At 43.2% G+C, this 20491-nt stretch overlaps 1 protein-coding gene across 4 annotated transcripts in view; it reads left to right on the top strand.

Moving 5' to 3' along the window:
• Positions 1-20491, top strand: part of LOC144510628 (hexosaminidase D-like) — a 55131-nt gene that overhangs the window by 28870 nt on the left and 5770 nt on the right. For all 4 annotated transcript variants that reach the window (XM_078240242.1, XM_078240241.1, XM_078240243.1 and 1 more), the window contains exons 7-13: positions 4050-4233; positions 12272-12343; positions 12470-12674; positions 13219-13301; positions 14276-14354; positions 15947-16048; positions 17143-17232. In XM_078240242.1, the coding sequence (XP_078096368.1) occupies positions 4050-4233; positions 12272-12343; positions 12470-12674; positions 13219-13301; positions 14276-14354; positions 15947-16048; positions 17143-17232 (815 nt within the window). The remainder of the gene's footprint in view (positions 1-4049; positions 4234-12271; positions 12344-12469; positions 12675-13218; positions 13302-14275; positions 14355-15946; positions 16049-17142; positions 17233-20491) is intronic.

Raw genomic sequence — 20491 nt, 5'->3', positions numbered from 1 at the left:
CAGAATACTGATTAGAATGCGAATCCCTACAGGCGAACATCTCGCCAAGGCCATCCCCACACCCCCACTTCTTGCCTTCAAACAACCGCACAACCTCAAACAGACCATTGTCCGCAGCAAACTACCCAGCCTTCAGGAGAACAGTGACCACGACACCACACAACCCTGCCACAGCAACCTCTGCAAGACATGCCGGATCATCGACACGGATGCCATCATCTCACGTGAGAACACTATCTACCAGGTACACGGTACCTACTCTTGCAACTTGGCCAACGTTGTCTACCTGATACGTTGCAGGAAAGGATGTCCCGAGGCATGGTACATTGGGGAAACCATGCAGACGCTACGACAACGGATGAATGAACACCGTTCGACAATCACCAGGCAAGACTGTTCTCTTCCTGTGGGGGAGCACTTCAGCAGTCACGGGCATTCAGCCTCTGATCTTCAGGTAAGCGTTCTCCAAGGCGGCCTTCACGACACACGACAGCGCAGAGTCGCTGAGCAGAGACTGATAGCCAGGTTCCGCACACATGAGGACGGCCTAAACCGGGATGTTGGATTTATGTCACATTATCAGTAACCCCCACAGCTTGCCTCCTGGACTTGCGGGCTGTCATGTCTGGAGACAATACACATCTCTTTAACCTGTGCTTAATGCTCCCTCCACCCACATTGTCTGTATCTTTAAGATCTGGTTGGCTGTAGGGATTCGCATTCTAATCAGTATTCTGTAACTTGATTTTGTGTCTCTGTGCCCTGTTTGAGAGCACATTTCCACTCCATCTGACGAAGGAGCAGCGCTCCGAAAGCTAATGGTATTTGCTACCAAATAAACCTGTTGGACTTTAACCTGGTGTTGTTAAAACTCTTACTGTGTTCACCCCAGTCCAACACCGGCATCTCCACATCATTACTGTCACCAACACATGTTGGCATATTGTTCTCTTTGCTATTGTCATATGCCTTCAGGTCATAAACACTGTGTCCACTTGCATACCAGAACTGATGAAAGGCAGTTCAGACATGGAACCATACAGAGAAAATAGAAGCAGGGGTAGGCTATTTGTCCCTTCAAATCTGTACCACCATTCATTATGATTAAGGCTGATCATCAAATTCAATACCCTGACCCCCCCCCACCCTTTAGCACCAAGAACTATATCTAATTTCTTCTTGAAATCAGACAACTTTTTAGCCTCAACTACTTTCTGTGGTAGTGAATTCCATACATTCACCATTCTATGGTTGAAGGAGTTTCTCCTCACCTCAATCCTTATCCTCAAACTATGACCCCCGTTCTGGACTCCCCCACCATTGTGAACATTTTATCTGAATCTTCCCTGTCTAATCCTGTTAGAATTTTTAAAGTTTCTATGAGATTCCCTCACTCTTCTAAACTTCAATTAATATAATCCTGACCGACTTAGTCTTCCTCATGGCAGTCCTGCCATCCCAGGAATCAACTTGGTAAACATTTGCTGCACTCCCTTTATAACAAAAACATCCTTCCTGAGATAAGGACACCAAAACTGCACATAATACTCCAGGTGTGGCCTCACCAATGTCCTATCCAATTGCAGTAAAACATTCCTATTCTCAAATCCTCTTGCTATGAAGGCCAACATGCCGTTTGACTTCTTTACTGCCTGCTGTATCTGCACGCTTGCTTTCAGCGACTGATGCACGAGGACACCAAGGTCTCACTGAGTTTCCACCACTCTCAATTTACACCCACTCAAATAGTAATCTCCCTTCCTAATTTTACTATCGAAGTGGATAACCTCCCATTTATCCATATACTACGTATGCCCATCCACTCAGCCTGTCCAAGTCACTCTGAAGCAACTGCAACCTCTCGCAGCTCATTCTCCCACCCAACTTTGTGTCATCTGCAAATTTGGAGTTAATACATTTCGTTCCCTCATCCAGATGGAGTCCGAGCACAGATCCCTGTGGTACCCCAACTTGCTCACCTGAGATCCAAGACACAGGTATGCCAGTCCTCATTAGAGTTGCTCTATGCTGACAATACTGGACTAATAGGGGAATTTCACAGTAACTTGATTGCAGTGTTAATGTAAGCCTTACTTGTGACAAATAAATAAACTAATAGTCTATATGAGAAACACCTTCAATGGCAAATGGATGAATTCTCTCACGCGTTTGACCATTCAGGCACGGTCCTGAATGTTGCCATACTGCCATGTGTAAGCACTGATGATGTGATTTGGAGGTTGTTGATAGTTTCACTTACCTGAGCTCCACAATCACCAGCAATCTGTCACTTGATGTTGAGATCACCACATTGCAAAAGCTGTAGTTATGTCCAAGCTAAATAAGAAAATGGAACAACAGCAGCTTGACTGAAAACACCAAACTGAGAATCTGTCAAGCTTGCATCTTCAGTGCACACTCGAGAAAAGGCTGAACAGTTTCCACCTTCACTGTCTCAGTTGTATCCTCGGCATCTCTTGGCAGGACAAGATCACCAACGCAGAGATCCACGAGTAATTCCATCAGGATACACTCCTTGCTAAGCCAATAATGTCAGTACAGGCAAGGTCACATTCATTGGATGGGCAATGACGATATACCCAAAGACCACCTATACGGTGAACTGGCTACTGGCTCACGACCCCTTCCACTACATGGACACCTGCAAGCAAGATATGAAGATGGCGGACGTTGATACTGGAAGAGTGTTGCTGATGGCCCTGACCTCTAGAGGCTGATTGTTTGGAAGAGCATCAAAAGAGATGTGCAGAAACAAAAAGCTCAGCTGGCCAGAAGAGTAGTTGAGACACAGGCCAGAGACTCCAAAGTGTTTTGTGAAGTTAGCCTAGACCCTAAGTTTTACATTTGATTTTGGCATTGGTGAGCATAAGGTGTTTCAGTCCAGGTATGATTCAAGTGACTCACTAGTAAGCTTTTATTAAGCAAAATTTATTTAAGAACACAGAATATAACAAAAAGAATTAGTATAATATTTACCAATTTACAAGACTTAACATGACACGGTATAACTCCTTAACAGCTAGTTATATCTGTGGTTTCAATTTAAAGCAATATCCCACAGACATGCACCCTCCTTCAGAATTAGTTAGCACAAAAACAAGTATGCTCATGTGATGCTGGATTTCCAGTTTTTAACACTTCTGGATAGAGATCCCGACAGCGGTTTTCAGAGAAGGATATATCCTCAAAACACCAAATCTTCAGAGAAGTAAATCCAGTCTCTGGTAGCTTCCAGTATCCAGACATCGGAGGGGGAAAAAGAAGAAAGAGACACTGCTCGCTCTCTCTCTCTCAGCTGTCAGCAGTTTCCAAAACAGCAACATTTAGACAGTATAAACTCCAACTCCAGAAGGCTGGAAAACACTGCTTTGTCTCCCGGTTCAAGCAACTTCTGAAAAACAAAACTAAAACTGGACTTCTCTGAAAACATAGCTATTCCTGACCTATATATGACCTGACCTGTCAACCATACCAATCAATCTTTACTTTGCCATTCCAAGAGGTTACTAAAATAAAACAACACTGCATTAGTTCAGATTAAAACAACCATGATGTCAATTATACTGCTTCAATAACAATAGAGGACGCCCCCTACAAACACAGCTCCAACAAAATCCCAGGGACTGCTAAAACATCCTGCAGAGAAACATGATTAAAATGCATTTCATGTGTTATACGTACAGTCACAGTGCTGTTTAGGGGGGGGGGGGGGGGGGGGGGGTGTCCCAAACAAAGTATATCATACTACAAAAGGAGATATGAGGTCCGAAGACCTCAAAGGTGGGTTTAAGGGAGTGTCTTAAATGGAAAAAGCAAGGCAAAGAGGCAGTAAGGTGTACAGAAGGATTTTCAGCAATGGAGGCCTAGGCAATTGAAAACATGGTTACCAATGGTGAAGTGGTTAAAATCAAGAATGCACAAGAGGTCAGAATTATAGGAGCATAGATACCTCCAAAGGTTCTGGGGTTGCAAAAGCTTACAGAGATTTTTATAAAGAGTTTAACTTTCTTCCTTGTTCTTTTCTGGAGGTTTTTAATCTTGGAGAGAGTCCAGAATCCAAACAGTGGATCAATGAAAAACGAGGAAACGTAGATAAGATTTTCTTGGACCACATCAAGGAAATTGGGAGTTTTTTAGTCAACAAGTATCCTGGGCTTAAGCTTCTTATGTGGGATGACATGATGCGGAAGATTAGTAAAGAAAAAATCAGTGGTGAGTCTTTTTAACACTTTGTAATGGAAATGATGAGGTGTTGTGATTTTTAAAAAAAAAATTATTTGGCAGCATGTCATGAAAATTGGTGCCTAGGTTAAAAAGTCTGCAGTATTGAAAGAGTTTGGTAAAAAGGACTTCGAAAAGAGAATCATGCTGTTTAATGCTTGGATATGGCATGGTTAGCTGCATTCTCAATAAATAATACTTGCATTCATAAATGTCTTTCATGACCTTAGGACATCCTCAAGCACTTTACAACCAGTTAGGTACTTTTGAAATTTTTGAAGTGTAATCACTGCTGTAATGTAGGAAATGCAGCAACCAAGCTCCCATAGAACAACAGTAAGGTCATGACCACAAACAATCTTTTTAGTGATGTAGGCTGTGGGATAAAGTATTGGCCACAATACAGTGCAGTCGTCAACTGGGTTTGGGTGTCCTCACTAATGGATGCCAGAATTCTTCAGTCCTGCACGCCTCGCTACCACTGCCAGTGAGAATGGAAAATTTGGTGCCTCGCCAAATCTCTGTTCACAGCAGCGGGACTGGAGAATCCCAGCTGGGGGAGAGATTGGAGAATTCCAGCCTTGGTGTTTATGTCTGCGTTCCAGTTTATTAATACATTGAGACTCAGTTAATCATTTGGTTTGCAGCCAATCAAAATGAAAAAGTGAATGTACGCATAGCGGCTTTCACACAATCTCATTCTGATACTATTCTCAGAGTTTAGCCATGGCACTGGGGCTTTCTCATGTACTTAGTGTTTGTTATCTGTCTTTTGATTTGATTTATTATTGTCACGTATTAGTATACATTGAAAAGTAATGTTTCTTGCATGCTATTACAAAGTATACCATACGTAGAGAAGGAAAGGAGAGGGCACAGAATGCAGTGTTACAGTCATAGCTAGAGTGTAGAGAAAGGTCAACTTAATATGAGGTACATCCATTCAAAAGTCTGATGACAGCAGGGAAGAAGCTGTTCTTGAGTTGGTTGGTACGTGACCTCAGACTTTTGTATCTTTTTCCTGATGGAAGAAGGTGGAAGAGTCTGTCTTGGGAACTTACCTTTACAGGAGCAGCCAGGAAATCGGTGGAGAAGCGTCCGGAGGGTGGAGCCTAGCGACCGGTGAGTGTATAAAATCCAGCACGGATTCAGGCTTGGTCTGTCTCGGGAACTTACCTTTACAGGAGCAGCCGGGAAATCGGTGGAGAAGCCGACCATCAGGGAATATGAACTCTGGTGTCACAGATTCAGACTAGGGAGCGGCCTCGGAGTTGTGGTCAAGTGAAGTATCTTTTTAACCCCTTCATTTCTTTAATATTTTAGTTCAGTGGGACTGAATAGAATAGCAGTTTAGACAAGATTTAGATTATATTGAGTTCTAATTTGTTTTTACTATAGTGGTCACTAACCTAAACAGTTCAGTGAGTAATTAACTTGGTTGATCGACCAATTTAATTTACTTAAACAAAAGAGGGTCCACACAAATTAAATTTAAATTTTAATTAACTAACAGAGGGTAATGTCAGTCACGCCAGTCCTATGCTCCACCTGTGACATGTAGGTAATCCAGGACAGTCCAACTGTCCTGGAGGACTACATTTGCAGGAAGTGCATACAAATGAGGCTCCTAATGGATCGCTTAGATCAACTGGAGCGTCAGATGGACGGACTTAGGAGCATACATATGGCGCAGAGCATCTTAGACAGAAATTTTAGGGAGGTGACTGCACCCAAGGTTGAGGAAGATAGATGGGTGACAGTCAGAAAAGTAGGCAGTCAGTGCAGGAGCCCCATGAGGCTATCCTCTTCCCCCTCTCAAACAGATGCATCATTTTAGATGCTGTTGGGGAGGACAGCATATCAGAGGATGATGACAGGACTGTGGCACCGCTGCCTCTGCTGTACAGCAGGTAGGGTCAAAGTGCAGGCATGCAGTGGTAGTCGGGGATTCAATTGTAAGGAGCACAGTCAAGTGCTTCTGTGACCGCAATCGAGTCTCCCGGATAGTCTGTTGCCTCCCTGGTGCCAGGGTCAAGGACGTCTCTCAGTGGGCACAAGGCATTCTGAAGTGGGAGGGTGAACAGCCAGTAGTCATGGTCCATGTTGGAACAGGGGCGGCACGGTAGCACAGTGGTTAGCACTGCTGCTTCACAGCTCCAGGGCCTGGGTTCGAATCCCGGCTCGGGTCGCTGTCTGTGTGGAGTTTGCACATTCTCCCTGTGTCTGCATGGGTTTCCTCCGGGTGCTCCGGTTTCCTCCCACAATCCAAAGATGTGTGGGCTAGGTTGATTGGCCATTCTAAATTGCCCCTTAGTGTCCCGGGATGCATAGGTTAGAGGGGTTAGTGGATAAATATGTAGGGATATGTGGATAGGGCCTGGGTGGGATTGTGGTTGGTGCAGACTCGTTGGGCCGAGTGGCCTCTTTCTGCACTGTAGGATTCTATGAACAACATAGGTTGGAAGGAAAATGCGGTCCTGCAAAATGAGTTCAGGGAGTTAGGAAGGTAGCTGAAATGCACGACCTCCAGGGTTGTAGTCTCAGGAATACTCCCTGTGCCACATGGTAGTAAGGCAAGAAATAGGAAGAAGGTGCAGCTTAATAAGTGGCTTGAGAGTTGGTGCAGAAGGGAGGGCTTCAGATTTTTAGACCACTGGGATCTTGTCCACAGCAGCTGGGACCTGTACAAAAAGGACGCGTTGCATCTTAACTGGAAGGGCACTAACATCCTAGCGGGGAGATTTGATCGTGCAGTTCAGATGGATTTAAACTAATAAGGCCATCTATACTCCTCAACTAATAAGGCAGGGGAGGGGGATCCACAGCAGTAGGTCAGAGTACAGAGACTGTAGAGAACTCAGTGAATGGGTCCAGTAAAGCTATGAGAAATAAAACACAGGGAGAGTGTACAAAACATGATTGGACAGATGGTCTGAGATGTGTTTGCTTTAACGCAAGAAGTGTGATAGGTAAGGCGGATGAACTTAAAGCTTAGATTACTACATGGAATTACGATGTTGTGGCAATTACAGAGACTTGGATGAAAAAGGACAGGACTGGTGTTCCAGAATTTAGATGCTTCAGGCGAGATAGAGAGTGACAAAAGAGGGGGGGTGTTGCTTTACTGATTAGGGAGAATGTCACATCTATACAGAGGGAGGACACCTTGGTGGGATCATGCAGTGAGGCCATATGGGTAGAACCCAGGAACAGGAGCAGTGCAATCAAACCTCCCAACAGCCAGCGTGAAGTGGAGGAACTGATTTGCCAGCAGATTATGGGAAGATATAAAAACAGGTCTGTTGTGATGGGCGATTTTAACTTCCCCAATATAGACTGGGATTCCTTTAGTGCCAGGGACTTGGATGGGGCAGAATTTGTTCAGTGTGTCCAAGAGTGCTTCTTGAGGTAATATGTGGATAGCCCCTTCTGAGTTGGACTATCTTAGACCTGGTTCTAGCAAACAAGCCCGGACAGGTGATTGATGTCTCAGTGGGTGACCATTTTGCGAAGTGATCACAATTTTAGAAGTTTCAGGATACTTGTAGAAAAGGATAAAAGTAGTCTAAGTGAAAGTACTAAACTGGGGGAAGGCTAATTACGGCAGTATTAGAAGCTAGAGAATGTAGGTTGGGGTATGCTGTTTGAGGGTAAATCCACATCCGATATGTGGGAGTCCTTTAAAAGTTAGTTGTTAACAATTCAGGACAAGTGTGTCCCTGTAAAAATGAAGGATAAAGATGGCAAGATTTGGGAACCCTGGATGATGAGAGAGATTGTGAGCTTAGTGAAAAAGAAGAAGGAGGCAGATATAAATTTCAGGAAATTGAAAACAGATAAGGCTCTTGAGGAATACAGAGATAGCAGGAAAGAACTTAAACAGGGACTTAGGAGGGCAAAAAGGGGCCATGAAATTTCCTTGGCAGGCAGGATTAAGGAGAATCCCAAGTGCTTTTTATGCACATATAAGGAGGAAGAGGATAGTTAAGGAAAGGGGAGGTCCACTCAAGGACACCAGAGAAAATTTGTGTGTGGAACCAGATAAGGTGGGTGAGGTCCTTTAACGAGTACTTCGCACCAGTATTCACAAAGGAGAAGAATGTGATGGATGGTGAGTGTAGAAAGGAGGATGTTGACATTCTAGGACACGTTGAGATAAAAAGGGAGGAGGTATTTATTAGAGGTTTTGAAAAACATTAAGGTGGACAAGTCCCCAGGGCCAGATAGGGTCCATCTCAGAATACTGAGAGAGGCGAGGGAAGAAATTGCTGAGGCCTTAGCCAAAATCTTTGTTTCCTCTTTAGCCAAAGGTGAGGTACCAGAGGATTGGAGAGTAGCTAACATTGTTCCTCTGTTTAAGAAGGGCAGAAGAGACAATCTGGGAAATTAAAGGCCTGCGAGCCTTGTATCAGTGATGGGGAAATTATTGGAGAAGATTCTTAGAGACATGATATACTCACAGGCGGCACGGTAGCACAGTGGTTAGCACTGCTGCTTCACAGCTCCAGGGACCTGGGTTCGATTCCAGGCTTGGGTCACTGTCTGTGTGGAGTTTGCACATTCTCCTTGTGTCTGCGTGGGTTTCCTCCGGGTGCCCTGGTTTCCTCCCACAGTCCAAAGATGTGCGGGTTAGGTTGATTGCTAAAAATTGCCCCTTAGAGTCCTGAGATGCGTAGGTTAAAGGGATTAGCGGGTAAAATATGTAGGGATATGGGGACCTGGGTGGGATTGTGGTCGGTGCAGACTCGATGGGCCGAATGGCCTCCTTCTGCACTGTAGGGTTTCTATTCTATGAATAGGCATATTAGCGATATGCAGCTTGGTTTTGTGAAAGGGAGGTCATGTCTCTCGAACTTGATTGAGTTCTTTGAGGAAGTGAGACAAAACATTGATCAGGTCAGGGCAGTGGATGTTGTATACATGGAGTTTAGTAAAGCCTTTGATAAGGTTCCTCATGGCAGGCTGACACAGAAGGTGAAGTCATATAGGATCCGAGGTAAGGTAGATACAAAACTGGCTTGGGCATAGAAAGCAGACAGTAGCAGTGGAAGGGTACTTTTCTAACTGGAGGTCTGTGACAAGCGGTGTGCCACAAGGATCAGTGCTGGGGCCTCTGGGGAAAATGTAGATGGTCTGATTAGTAAATTTGCAAAAATTGGGGGAGTAGTGGATAGTGAGGAGGATTGTCAGAGGATACAACTGGATATAAATCAGCTGGAGACCTGGGCCAAAAGATGGCATATGGAATTTAACCCAGACAAATGTGAGTTGATGCGATTTGGAAGATCTACTGCAGAAGGAAAGTATACAATAAATGGTAAAGCCCTTGAAAATATTAGCATACAGAAGGATCTAGGCGTGTAGATCCATAGTTCCCTGAAGGTGGACAAGGTGGTCAAGAAGGCGTATGGCATGCTGGCTTTCATTGGTCGGGGCGTTGAGGAAAAGAGTTGGAAAATCATATTGCAGCTGTATAAGACTTTGGTTATGCCGCATTTGGAGTATTGTGTACAATTCTGGTTGCCACTTTACCGGAAGGATGTTGATGTATTGGAAAGGATGCAGAAGAGATTTACCAGGATGTTGCCTGGTTTGGAGGATATGGACTATGAAGAAAGGTTGAACAAACTTGGATTGTTTTCATTGGAGCATCGGAGGATGAGGGGGGACCTGATAGAGGTTTACAAGATTATGACAGGCTTGGATAGAGTAGATAGTCAAGAGTTCTTTTCCCAGGGTCGAAGGGTCAATTACTTGGGGGCATAGGTTGAAAGTGAGAGGGGGAAAATGTAAGAGAAGGGGCAAGTTTTTCAGAGTGTGGTGAATACCTGGAACGCGTTGCCGGAGGAGGTGATGGAAGCAGATTCTATAACGACATTCAAGAGGCATCTGCATAGATACATCGAATAGAAGGATATGGATCACTAGAGGCATCTGTGTCGGCACAAACTTGGTGGACCGAAGGGCCTGTTCCTGTTTTTTGTTCTTTTAAAGAGAGTGTGTCTGGGGTGCATGGGATCCTTGATTATGCTGGCTGCTTTATCGAGGCAGCGGGAAGTGTAGACAGAGTCAGTGGATGGGAGGCTGGTTTGTGTGATGGACTTGGCTTTGTTCACGACCCTCTGTAGTTTCTTGTGGTCTTGGGCAGATCAGAAGGCATACCAAGCTGTGATACAACCAGAAAGAATGCTTTCTATTTTGCATCTGTAAAAGTTGGTGAGAGTCCTAGCGGACATGCCAAATTTTCTTAGCCTCCTGAGAAAGTAAAGGCATTGGTGGCCTTTCTTAACTATAGGGTCAGCATGGAGGGACCAGGACAGGTTTTTGGTGATCTGAACATCTGGAAACTTGAAGCTCTCGACCATTTCCATCTCGTTCCCGCTGATGTAGACAGGGGCATGTCCTCCACTATGCTTCCTGAAGTCGATGACTATCTGCTTTGTTTTGTTAACATTGAGGGAGAGATTATTGTCATCGCACCAGTTCACCAGATTCTCTGTCTCTTTCCTGTGTACTCCATTTCATCATTGTTTGAGAACCATCCCACTACGGTGATGACATCAGCAAACTTGAAAATTGAGTTGAAGGGGAATTTGGTCACACAGTCATAGGTGTATAAGGGGCTGAGGACACAGCCTTGTGGGGCCCCGGAGTTGAGGATAATCATGGAGTAGGTGTTGTTTCCTATCCTTACTGATTACGGTCTGTGGGTTAGGAGGTCTAGGATCCAGTTGCAGAGGGAAGAGCTGAGCCCCAGGCCAAGCAGTTTGGAGGAGTTTCACAGGAATAATGGTGTTGAAGGCTGAGGCATAGTCAATAAATAGGAGTCTGACATAGGGTCAGACTTTGTTATCCAGGTGTCTCAGGGTTGAGTGTAGGGCCAGGGAGATGGCATCTGCTGTCAACCTGTTGCGGTGATAGGCGAACTGTAGTGGATCCAGGCAGTCTGGGAGGCCAGAGTTGATTCGTGCCATGACTAACCTTTCAAAGCACTTCATAATAATGGATGTCAAAGCCACCAGGCGATGGTCATTAAGGCATGCTGCCTGGCTTTTTTTTGGTACAGGGATGATGGTCATTATCTTGAAGCAGATAGAGACCTCAGATTGGTGTAAAGAGAGGTTAAAGATGTCTGTGAAAACCTCTGCCAGTTGATCCATGCCGGATTTGAGTGCTCATCTGGGTACCCCATCCGGCCAGTCGCTTTCCGTGGCTTGACTTTCGAGAAGGTTGATCTGCCATCTGCGATGGTGACTTCAGATACGGGTTTGGCCGAGGCTTCCAGGGTAGAGGGCTCGCTCTCACTGACCTCTTGCTCAAAACGGGCATAGAATGCATTGAGCTCATTGGGAAGGGGTGTATTTGTGCTGGTGATTCTACATACCGTCATCTTGTACCCTGTTACGTCTGGCAGACCTTGCCATAGTCGGTGGGAATCTGTGTGGCTAGCCTGGAACTCTAGCTTGGTCCAGTACTGTCTTTGGCATCTTTGATGGATCTCCATAGGTCATATCTGGTCCTTTGCTTTATCAGCTGTGACTCAATAGGAATACTCTTGCCTTCTAAGTCATTAGTTTCCAGGTTCAATTCAACCTGAGACTTGAGCAGAGAATTTAGTTCAAACAACTCATGCAGTACTTAGTGTTGCAGTGAGAAATGCTATGTTTCAGCTGATTCTTTTAAACCAAGTCTGCTTCTTTGTTTTGGCATACAAATCCTGTAGCGGTATTGAAGAAGAGCAGTTCTCCCTGGTGTCCTGACCAATATTTGTCCCTCCACCAGTATTGCTACAATGGATTGTTGTTTGTGGGATCTTGAGTCTATTGGCTACACATGAAAAAGTACTTAATTAGCTGTAATGAACTTTGTGACATCCCAAGGCCATGAAAGGTGCTACATAAATACACTTCTTTTAATGCAATTGCTGCAGGAATAGCTAATTAATTATAAATACCTTTCCAATCTGTTGAGACCTGAAAAACATCATATTTGGCAATTTGATTGATCATCTGGATTCCTCTCTCCTCAGATTCTGGTATAGCTGAATATGTTGCCCCTGTGGTGTGGTTCTATCAGCCAGATTTTAAGATTGAGCAAGTAGGTAAGAAGAAACAGTCCTCTACTATCATCATCTTCTTGGTTTGATGGTCTTGTGGCTGAAAATCATTTAAGATTAATATGATGACTTCTTAGAATCTTTATTTTTAAATAATCTTTTGAATTTTAGAGACGTTCCTTGCCAAGTACATGGACAGTGGATTCAGGAGCGTCTGGTTTGCAAGTGCCTTCAAAGGGGCAACAGGTGTTAGCCAGCTTTGGACCCCTATCAAGTTTCATCTGGAAAATCACCTTCGGTGGCTGCAGGTGATTAAATCCATGTCAAAGTTCCCATCTCTTCACTTCCAAGGGTTGGCATTAACGGGTTGGCAAAGGTGAGATACTTTCTGCTGTTATTAATTCTCAACAGTATTGAAATTGGATTAGAGGTTCAAGTGTCTGAATAGTGAAATCAGGTCTACTGTTTTCATTTTAAATACTGTGCTTTGCTCTTATTCAGGAAACTTTTGATGTCCCCTTGGGGACTTATAGATTTAGAAGCAGGGTGGGATGGTATTTAGATAAAACTTGTAGAATAGCATTTATTGCTCGGATGAGCAATCTTGAAGTACTTGATGTACAGCTAAATTGTTTGGGCCACTTCAGTGAGAATGGGAGCAGCAAAGCTCTAGCCTTCAGTGTACCATGAACACCAGTGAACCAATGATTAAAAATTGTGACTGCCTAACTCCCATCCCAATTCACCCAAATTGTACTTTGAGCCTTTCATCAGTTATCAGGAAGCATTTTCTGGATGTGTATTATCATGAAAGTACAGATAATTTAGGAAGAGGGTGATTTTGTTCAAAGGTTCTCCTAAAAATGTCAATTACAAAGGCAGTCCACATAATTTAATGCTTTCTCTACATCCCTCCTCAGGTATGATCATTACTCAACTCTATGTGAGCTGTTGCCAGTTGCAATCCCATCCTTGGTGGTCTGTATGCAAACTGTGACACATGGTGAGTTCCCTTTGAGAAACTGACTCTAGTTTGTTTTGTTTTTAGACACCATTCACATTTTCTCTACTTCTGTTACTTACTTGTCTCATTATCTCTGCCTTTTGCCTTGCTCAATCAATCCTTTTGCCATTTAATCTCTTCTACCTTCTGAACTAATTTGTTTTTCCTATCCTTCCTTCCTTTCACTGACTCCACATGCTTAAGACCTATTATATCTTTAACTTTTCCCAGTTTTGATGAAAGATCATCAATCTGAAACGTTAACTGTTTTTCCTCCCACCATAGATGCTGCTAGACCTGCTGAGTATTTCCAACATTTTCTGTTTCTATTTTTTAGCAACTGCAGTACCTTGCTGTCATAATCTGCACCACTTGCTAATTTGGTGCACAACTTGCACACTGCTCCTGCCAGCTACACTGACAGAAGTGTACACTTTTAATACTTCTCACTGTAAATATTTCAGTCACTACTTTTTCCCTTTTTATGATGTCCTAGATTTAATGTAGGTTGACTTTCCTCATACCTGCAGTCAAGATATTCACTGGGGCAACTTAGTCTTTATTCTCTGCTGCAGAGAAGCCTTGTCAAACACATCTGTACATTGTGTAAGATGTCAGTGCAGTACCTGACCCCTATGAAGTCAGAAACTTGATATTTCTTTCTATTAAAGCAGGAATCCCTCAACATATTTAATACCAGCCACCCATTTGAATGATCACTTTTTGTCTTATTTGTGCACACCAAGGTAATAATATTGGTGTTGGAGAACTGTTCCAAGAATCAGTAATGAGCTCACCCATTTCAGATACAGCAAGGGTTCAATGTAGACTTAAACACCTTCTGTACTGTCCCATCAAACATTCCAAGGGCAGGTAGAGCACAGATTTGACAGAGTAAAGATCCATATATGCTTGAATGAGTTTATTGGTGAGAAATGGAACCCCTTCTTTGACTTTTTCATTTACTTCCTCAGGCTCTTTTACGAATGAAGTGAAAACCAAATCGCAGCAGATTTTGGGATTTAAAAATATTAATATAGAAAAAGATGCAAGGTAAATAATCATTTCTGAAATTTTATTTTTGGGCTGGTCATGAAGGGAAATGCGTTCTGACATCACAAATAACTACACAGGAGTTTAACCTGAAGTAATGAAGAAACTGGGAATTAAAGCTAGGTAGGTGGAAGACAATTATTTAGGGTAGATGTGTCTTGGACAAGCCAGAACTACTTGTGTGTCAACTATGACAATACTGAAGTCACCCTTTTCCATCTTTGCCAAAGCTCTTCACTTGATCTCTCACCCATTGGATACCCACCTCGAGTACAATCCAACAATACACATCAGACTTGACCCCGAGCCTGGCTTCAAATCCAAAGACAATTTTCATTTATATACTGCCATTAACGTAGTTAAATGTCCCAAGATCCAAATCCAAGCTGTCACCAAGACCAGTGGCTTCCTTCAGTCTCCATGCCTACCTCACCCTACTGCTATCAAAACTCTCATCAATGCCTTCAGGATCAACCACCAGCCTCTCAAGACTCATCTTATACAAACTTAAAGTGATCCAGAGCTCTATTGCCTATATTCTAACCCACAAAATCTGCTTTATTAGGTTGTCTGTTATTGTGAACCATCACTGGTTGCCTGTCCCAGAACAACTTCAAAATTCTCCCTTATCTACAAGTCACTCCATGCCATTATCGCTCCCAACTTCTACAAGTTTTTCAAGTCATAAGTCCCTGTTGGCACTTTCCACAGTTCTAACTCTTGTCTACTGTGTATTCTTGTCACGTCCTCATTATCTCCCCATCCCATTATCATTGATCAGGCTTTTGGCTTTATCTTGTCCCCATAGTCTGAAACTCTTACATCTTGCTATTTTCACTTTAAGAAGCCTTTTGTAATCCACCTTGTTGATATCTTTGATTTCTTTCTTTCCCTCCTGATTCCCAACTATGAAGCATCTTGGGATATTTTGCTACGTTCAATGTGCAATACATATTCAAGTTGAGGTGTAGTATAATGCCTTGGAATGCTCTAGGACCATTGTTGGAGTTTTGTTTTGGAACTAAATGTCCAACGAGTTGATGGGAACTAATGCCTGCTGTTGTGAATATTTCATCCCCAACTGAAACATGTCAGAAGAGGAGGGGAGAAAACTGAAAGGGGAATAGAAGTAATAATGTGGCGATTTACAAATCCTTAGTGTTCTCATCTGTCTCTGATGCTTTGAAACACTAATGGCTGCATTTATGCTTTATCAGACCCCATGTTGTCAGCCCCAGTTCCTGATGTTGGGCGTCATGTTGCTAGCTGCAGCCCAGAGCTAATCTTGTTATATTTCCTATGGCCAACAAGTCTTTCTGGCTGCCAGCCTTGACAGGTTTATGTTCTGGGTTGTAATGGGTTTCTTGAGACCAAGCATCAGGAGACAGCTGTGCGAGCACAGATCTTGTACAATACCCAAGCAGTTTAAATATCATGTTGATCAGATATTTAATTTGCCTTTGATAACTACTTCAATTTTTCTATCATGTTTTGGTGCTGATCTCTTGCCAAATAGCGCGTATACCCTTTGTTTTTAGAATGCGATTGAAACACTCTGAGCTAACTCTGTGTCTGTTCATTACCCTCTACAGTGAAGGAGAAGGCACTTTTGCAGGGGCTGAGATTTATCAAATGGTTCATCAGATTTCTCGAAATCTAAAATCTGAAGTAACTCATGTTTTAGAAAGTAACAGGTGAGGTGCACAGATGCATTGACATTTCGGTATGGGAGGTGACTGCCTGTTGTGATTGTGCTAGCTCTCATCAATCTCAATTTCCTATTCTTTCAATTTCTCCTTTAGTATTTTACCTCAAAAACCCCATCTAGTTCTATCAAACATTGTGATTAGCTCAGCTCTGTTAGATCCTTGTGGTATTTCTTTCCATAGGAAGTTCAATACAAATGAGCTCTTCAGCCCGACCAGTCCATGTTGGTATTTATGCTCCACAGAAGCAGTGATTATAATTGCATTTTGCTCTGTTTCCATACATTCCTTTATTCCCCTTGCCTTGAAACGCCTATCTAAACTATTCTTAAATGGTGATACAGACTCTGTTTCAATCACAGCCTCACAATCTCCTGTTTTATGAAATGGGATTTCCCTGCTGTTTGCCTTGCATTTGATCTTGTATGTATATTCTCTTAATTCTTGAACATTTGAAATGATCAATTTTCCACCTACTCTGTTCTAACCCTTCGTAATTTTAAATAACTCTAGAACAAAATAAATCCTTCTAATTTCCCTGGCTTGTGCTTGATATTCCCACTCCAGAAAGCTCTCGTATTGATTTAAAAACTTGATGTTTACTACCCAGTGATTAGAACGTTCCATAATTTCAATTTGCCCAAGGAAAGAATTGCAATGGAAACAGAAGTATTGAGTTTGTCCACAAACTAGCTTCATGGCTTTTCATCCCAAAAGCCCCACTTGCACTTCTCTCCCTTTTGCACACTGTTTCTCTCTGTCACTATAAGTCTGAATCTCTGTATCTTCACCTTTGGATTGTAGTAATTGTGCATGTGTTTTGATGACCTTTCCTCTCACCTGCATTCTTTAGCTGTCTCTTAATCTATTACTGCTACCTTTTCCAAATAGTTGCAACTTTCAATCGACTGTAAAACAGTGAAAGACAGTTGAAAATTTGCTGGTATAGCACAATTTGCCATGGGTGGCAGCAATTACATGGCTGAATGTCCTGATCCTCCAATGACAAATTGTGGCCAAAATTTGCCACTTCCTATAAACAGATAATTCAATGTATTTGAATTTATGCTCTGTCTAAACAGTGAGATCAAGGGGTGGTTCAATCATTACAACAGGAAATACCGGTTTGCAAATCCTCGGAACATGGAACATTTTGGCGGTGACATCCTCAGGTGAGTTTAACAAGATTGGTAATGGCTGTTTGGATGATTTGTGACTTAGTCAATCAGGTCGATCTCTTTCCAATTGGTATGTGTAACCCCCTGCTGACCACTATATGGGGCTACTATTTAAATATTCAATCAACAGGATCCCGAATTCCTAGCGGTTGATGTTGACTTGGCCAATTCCCTGTTTACCCATAAATGTCAGTACTGTAAGTCGGAATATCAAAAATAAATTTAATAACACATATCATTAACAGACATAAAACAGTGAGCTCTGATCTATAACCGTTGGTGCACATATGGGGAAACTCATCCTCTGTAACACATTCGTAGATACTGATCCAGTTGGACTGTATAGTCCCCACCAGTTACTCACGACTCCCACACAGTGCAGGAGAGAGACACGTGTGGAAGATGATGCCGCAGGAGGCAGAGGTGCCGCGAGCTATCCGTGCAGCAACGTAGGTCAAGTGCGCTGAATGCTGTCCTCCTCGGCAGTAATGAAAAGAACAGGCAGGGGAACGCCTGGCTGCCTCTCACTCCAAACCGAATTCTCCCTGCCTGGAAAAAGCTCTCTCTCTTCAGCTCTGCACCTTCAGCTCTCTGCCTCTCCAGCTCTGCCTCGCTCTCTGCACTGCTTCACTTCCTGGCGCCTTTTTTTTCCTCCCGCCCCCAGAGCAATCCCATTGGCCCAGCCCACATCACTCAACCAACAGCATCCTGTTCACAGCACCCACCCAGCAAACAGGACACTGAAGCCCACCAGGGACAAAGAACACTGGTAACTGTCTTCCCCACAAATTTTCCTCAGTCCCTTACATATGGAAAAGCAGGGCATGGATGTGTTAGCAGGAATTTGGAGCAGGAGGTCATGTGATGCCACTTCAAGATATTATATCCTTTAGGTGCTGGCCACTAGATACTGGCCATCTCCCTCGGGTATTTCACAACCTGAGATTACGGAAACCACATAAAGCTACTCTATCATTGCAACTAGATTTATTATTATTCTGTTAAAGACTATAAAAAGGTCAAAATAGAGTGCGTGTTCAGAAAAATGTTCTAGATAAGTGTGTTTTCAATCCAGTGAGGAAGACGGCAGTGCTGGATGTGGTGCTGGGAAGGAGGTGGGTCAGAAGTGCCAATAGAGGAACATTTGGGGCACAATGATCATTATATATGGTTTAGGTTGGCTATGGGAAAGTACAATGAGCAGTCCAAAGTAAAAATAATGGGTCCTAACTTCTGTGAGTGGCAGTTGCAATCAGTTTGCCACTCTGCTCCTAGTTACTTAGCCTGAAATGCATCTGCACTTATCTCATCTGACCATCAGACTCAGGCCAAGTAGGAAAGATGCAGTGCAGTGGGTTCCTGAGACTTTGTATTGAGCTAAGTCAAAGCTAAGAAACACATGTTCCCTTTTTTTATGGCCATGAGGTAGGTAGGTTTAAAGGTCCAGGTCCTTTGAGAAGACAGCGAGAATTGTACAAGATAAATTGGTTGGATGGGGGGGGAATAGGGTGGTCAGTCGGTCAGGGTGGGAGGAGTTGGTGAGGGTAGTTGGATTATTTCTGGTTAACTATTCGCTATAAGATGGATAGAATTGTCCAAAGTTCATGATTTAAATCTGAGTTTGGATTGTTCCCAGTGCAGGGCAATTGCCTAATGAAAGTTTGAATTCTTGCATGGGGACTTTGGGTGGGAGGGTAGGGGCAGGGGTCCCCAGAGCATCTTCATCCTGAAGATCAGAAGTTGTGGACCAATGAATTGAGGAGGGCCATCTTCAATGGGACAAGAATCCCCAGGTAAATTGGAATCTAGATTGGCAGGTAAAACTATAATGGCCTGTCTCTTTTCAGTCATTTAATAGATGTGTGCATCGCTGGCTTGGCCATGATTTATTGCCGATTTCTAACTGCCCTCCATTTCAGAGGGCATTTGAGAGTCAACCACATTGCCATGGATCTGGAGTCACATGTAGACAAGACTGGGTCAAGACGGCAGATTTCCTTCCCCGAAGGAACATTAGTGTACCAGATGGGATTTTTATTTTACGTCAATCGACAATGGTTTCATTAGACTTTTAATTTCAGATTTTTATGGAATTCAAATTACACCATCTGCCACAGTGCGATTTGAACCCTTTTCCCAGATCTTGCCCTGGGTCTCTGGACTACTAGTCCAGTGACAATACCACTGGGCCATTACCTCCCCTAATTGAAATTGGAGATAATTTGAGTACAGTCAAAGTACATTTCCATGATGGAGGAAAGGTAGGGCAAACAAATCCAGAGATCCCCAGATGACGAACGTGATGGAAAGGAAAATGTCAGGTGGATAATCAATTGAGCCTCAGGCTGAAAATAGAAGGTGCAGTGGATCAATGGAAAAAATTAAGTAAGAGGAGCAAAGAGATACTATAAGAAGAAACTGGCAGAAAGTATAAATCCAAAAGTCTTCTGTAGGCATATAAATAGTAAAAAGACGGTAAAAGGAGGAATTGGGGATCTAAAAGGGGATTTACACTCTAAGTAGGTGATATGGTTGAGGTACTAAATGAGTACTTTGCATTCAGAGGAAGAAAATGCTGCCCAAGTCATAGTGAAAGAGAAGGTAGCTGAGATACTGGATGGGCTAAATATTTATAAAGAAGAGATATTTGATTGGCTGGCTGCACTTAAAGTTTACAAGTCACCAGAATCAAATGAGTGTATCCAAGAATACAGAGGGAAACAAGAGTGGAAATTGCTGAGGAACTGCCATAATCTTCAAATCCTCCTTGGTTACAGGGGTGGTGCAAGAGTACTGCAGAACTGCAAATATTTACAAAGGGTATAAACAATCAATTACAGTCAGACCTGTAGTGGTGGGGAAGCTTTCAGAAACAATAATTTGGGATGAAGTTAAGTCACTTGGACAAACATTAGGTTGACTGGCCATGTTAAATTGCCCCTTAGCGTCAGGGGGATTAGCAGGGCAAATTGTGGGGTTACAGCGATAATCCTGGTTGGGATTGTTGTTGGTGCAGGCTCGATGGGCCAGATGGCCTCCTTTTGCAATGTAGGGATCCTATATGAATTCATTAAGGAAAGCCAGCAAGGATTTGTTAAAGGCAAATGTGTTTAACTGACTTGCTTGCATTTTTGAAGAAGTAACAGATAGGGTTGATGAGGGTAATGTGGTTCTTGTGGTGTACGTGGACTTCTAAAAGGTATTTGATAAAATGCCGCACAATAAGCTTGCCAGCAAGGTTAGGTTAAAGTCC

This window comes from Mustelus asterias, chromosome 23 (assembly GCF_964213995.1).
Source record: "Mustelus asterias chromosome 23, sMusAst1.hap1.1, whole genome shotgun sequence".
NCBI classification, from domain to species: domain Eukaryota; kingdom Metazoa; phylum Chordata; class Chondrichthyes; order Carcharhiniformes; family Triakidae; genus Mustelus; species Mustelus asterias.
Note: the sequence above shows the minus strand (reverse complement) of the source record. Positions and strands in the feature narration are given on the sequence as shown.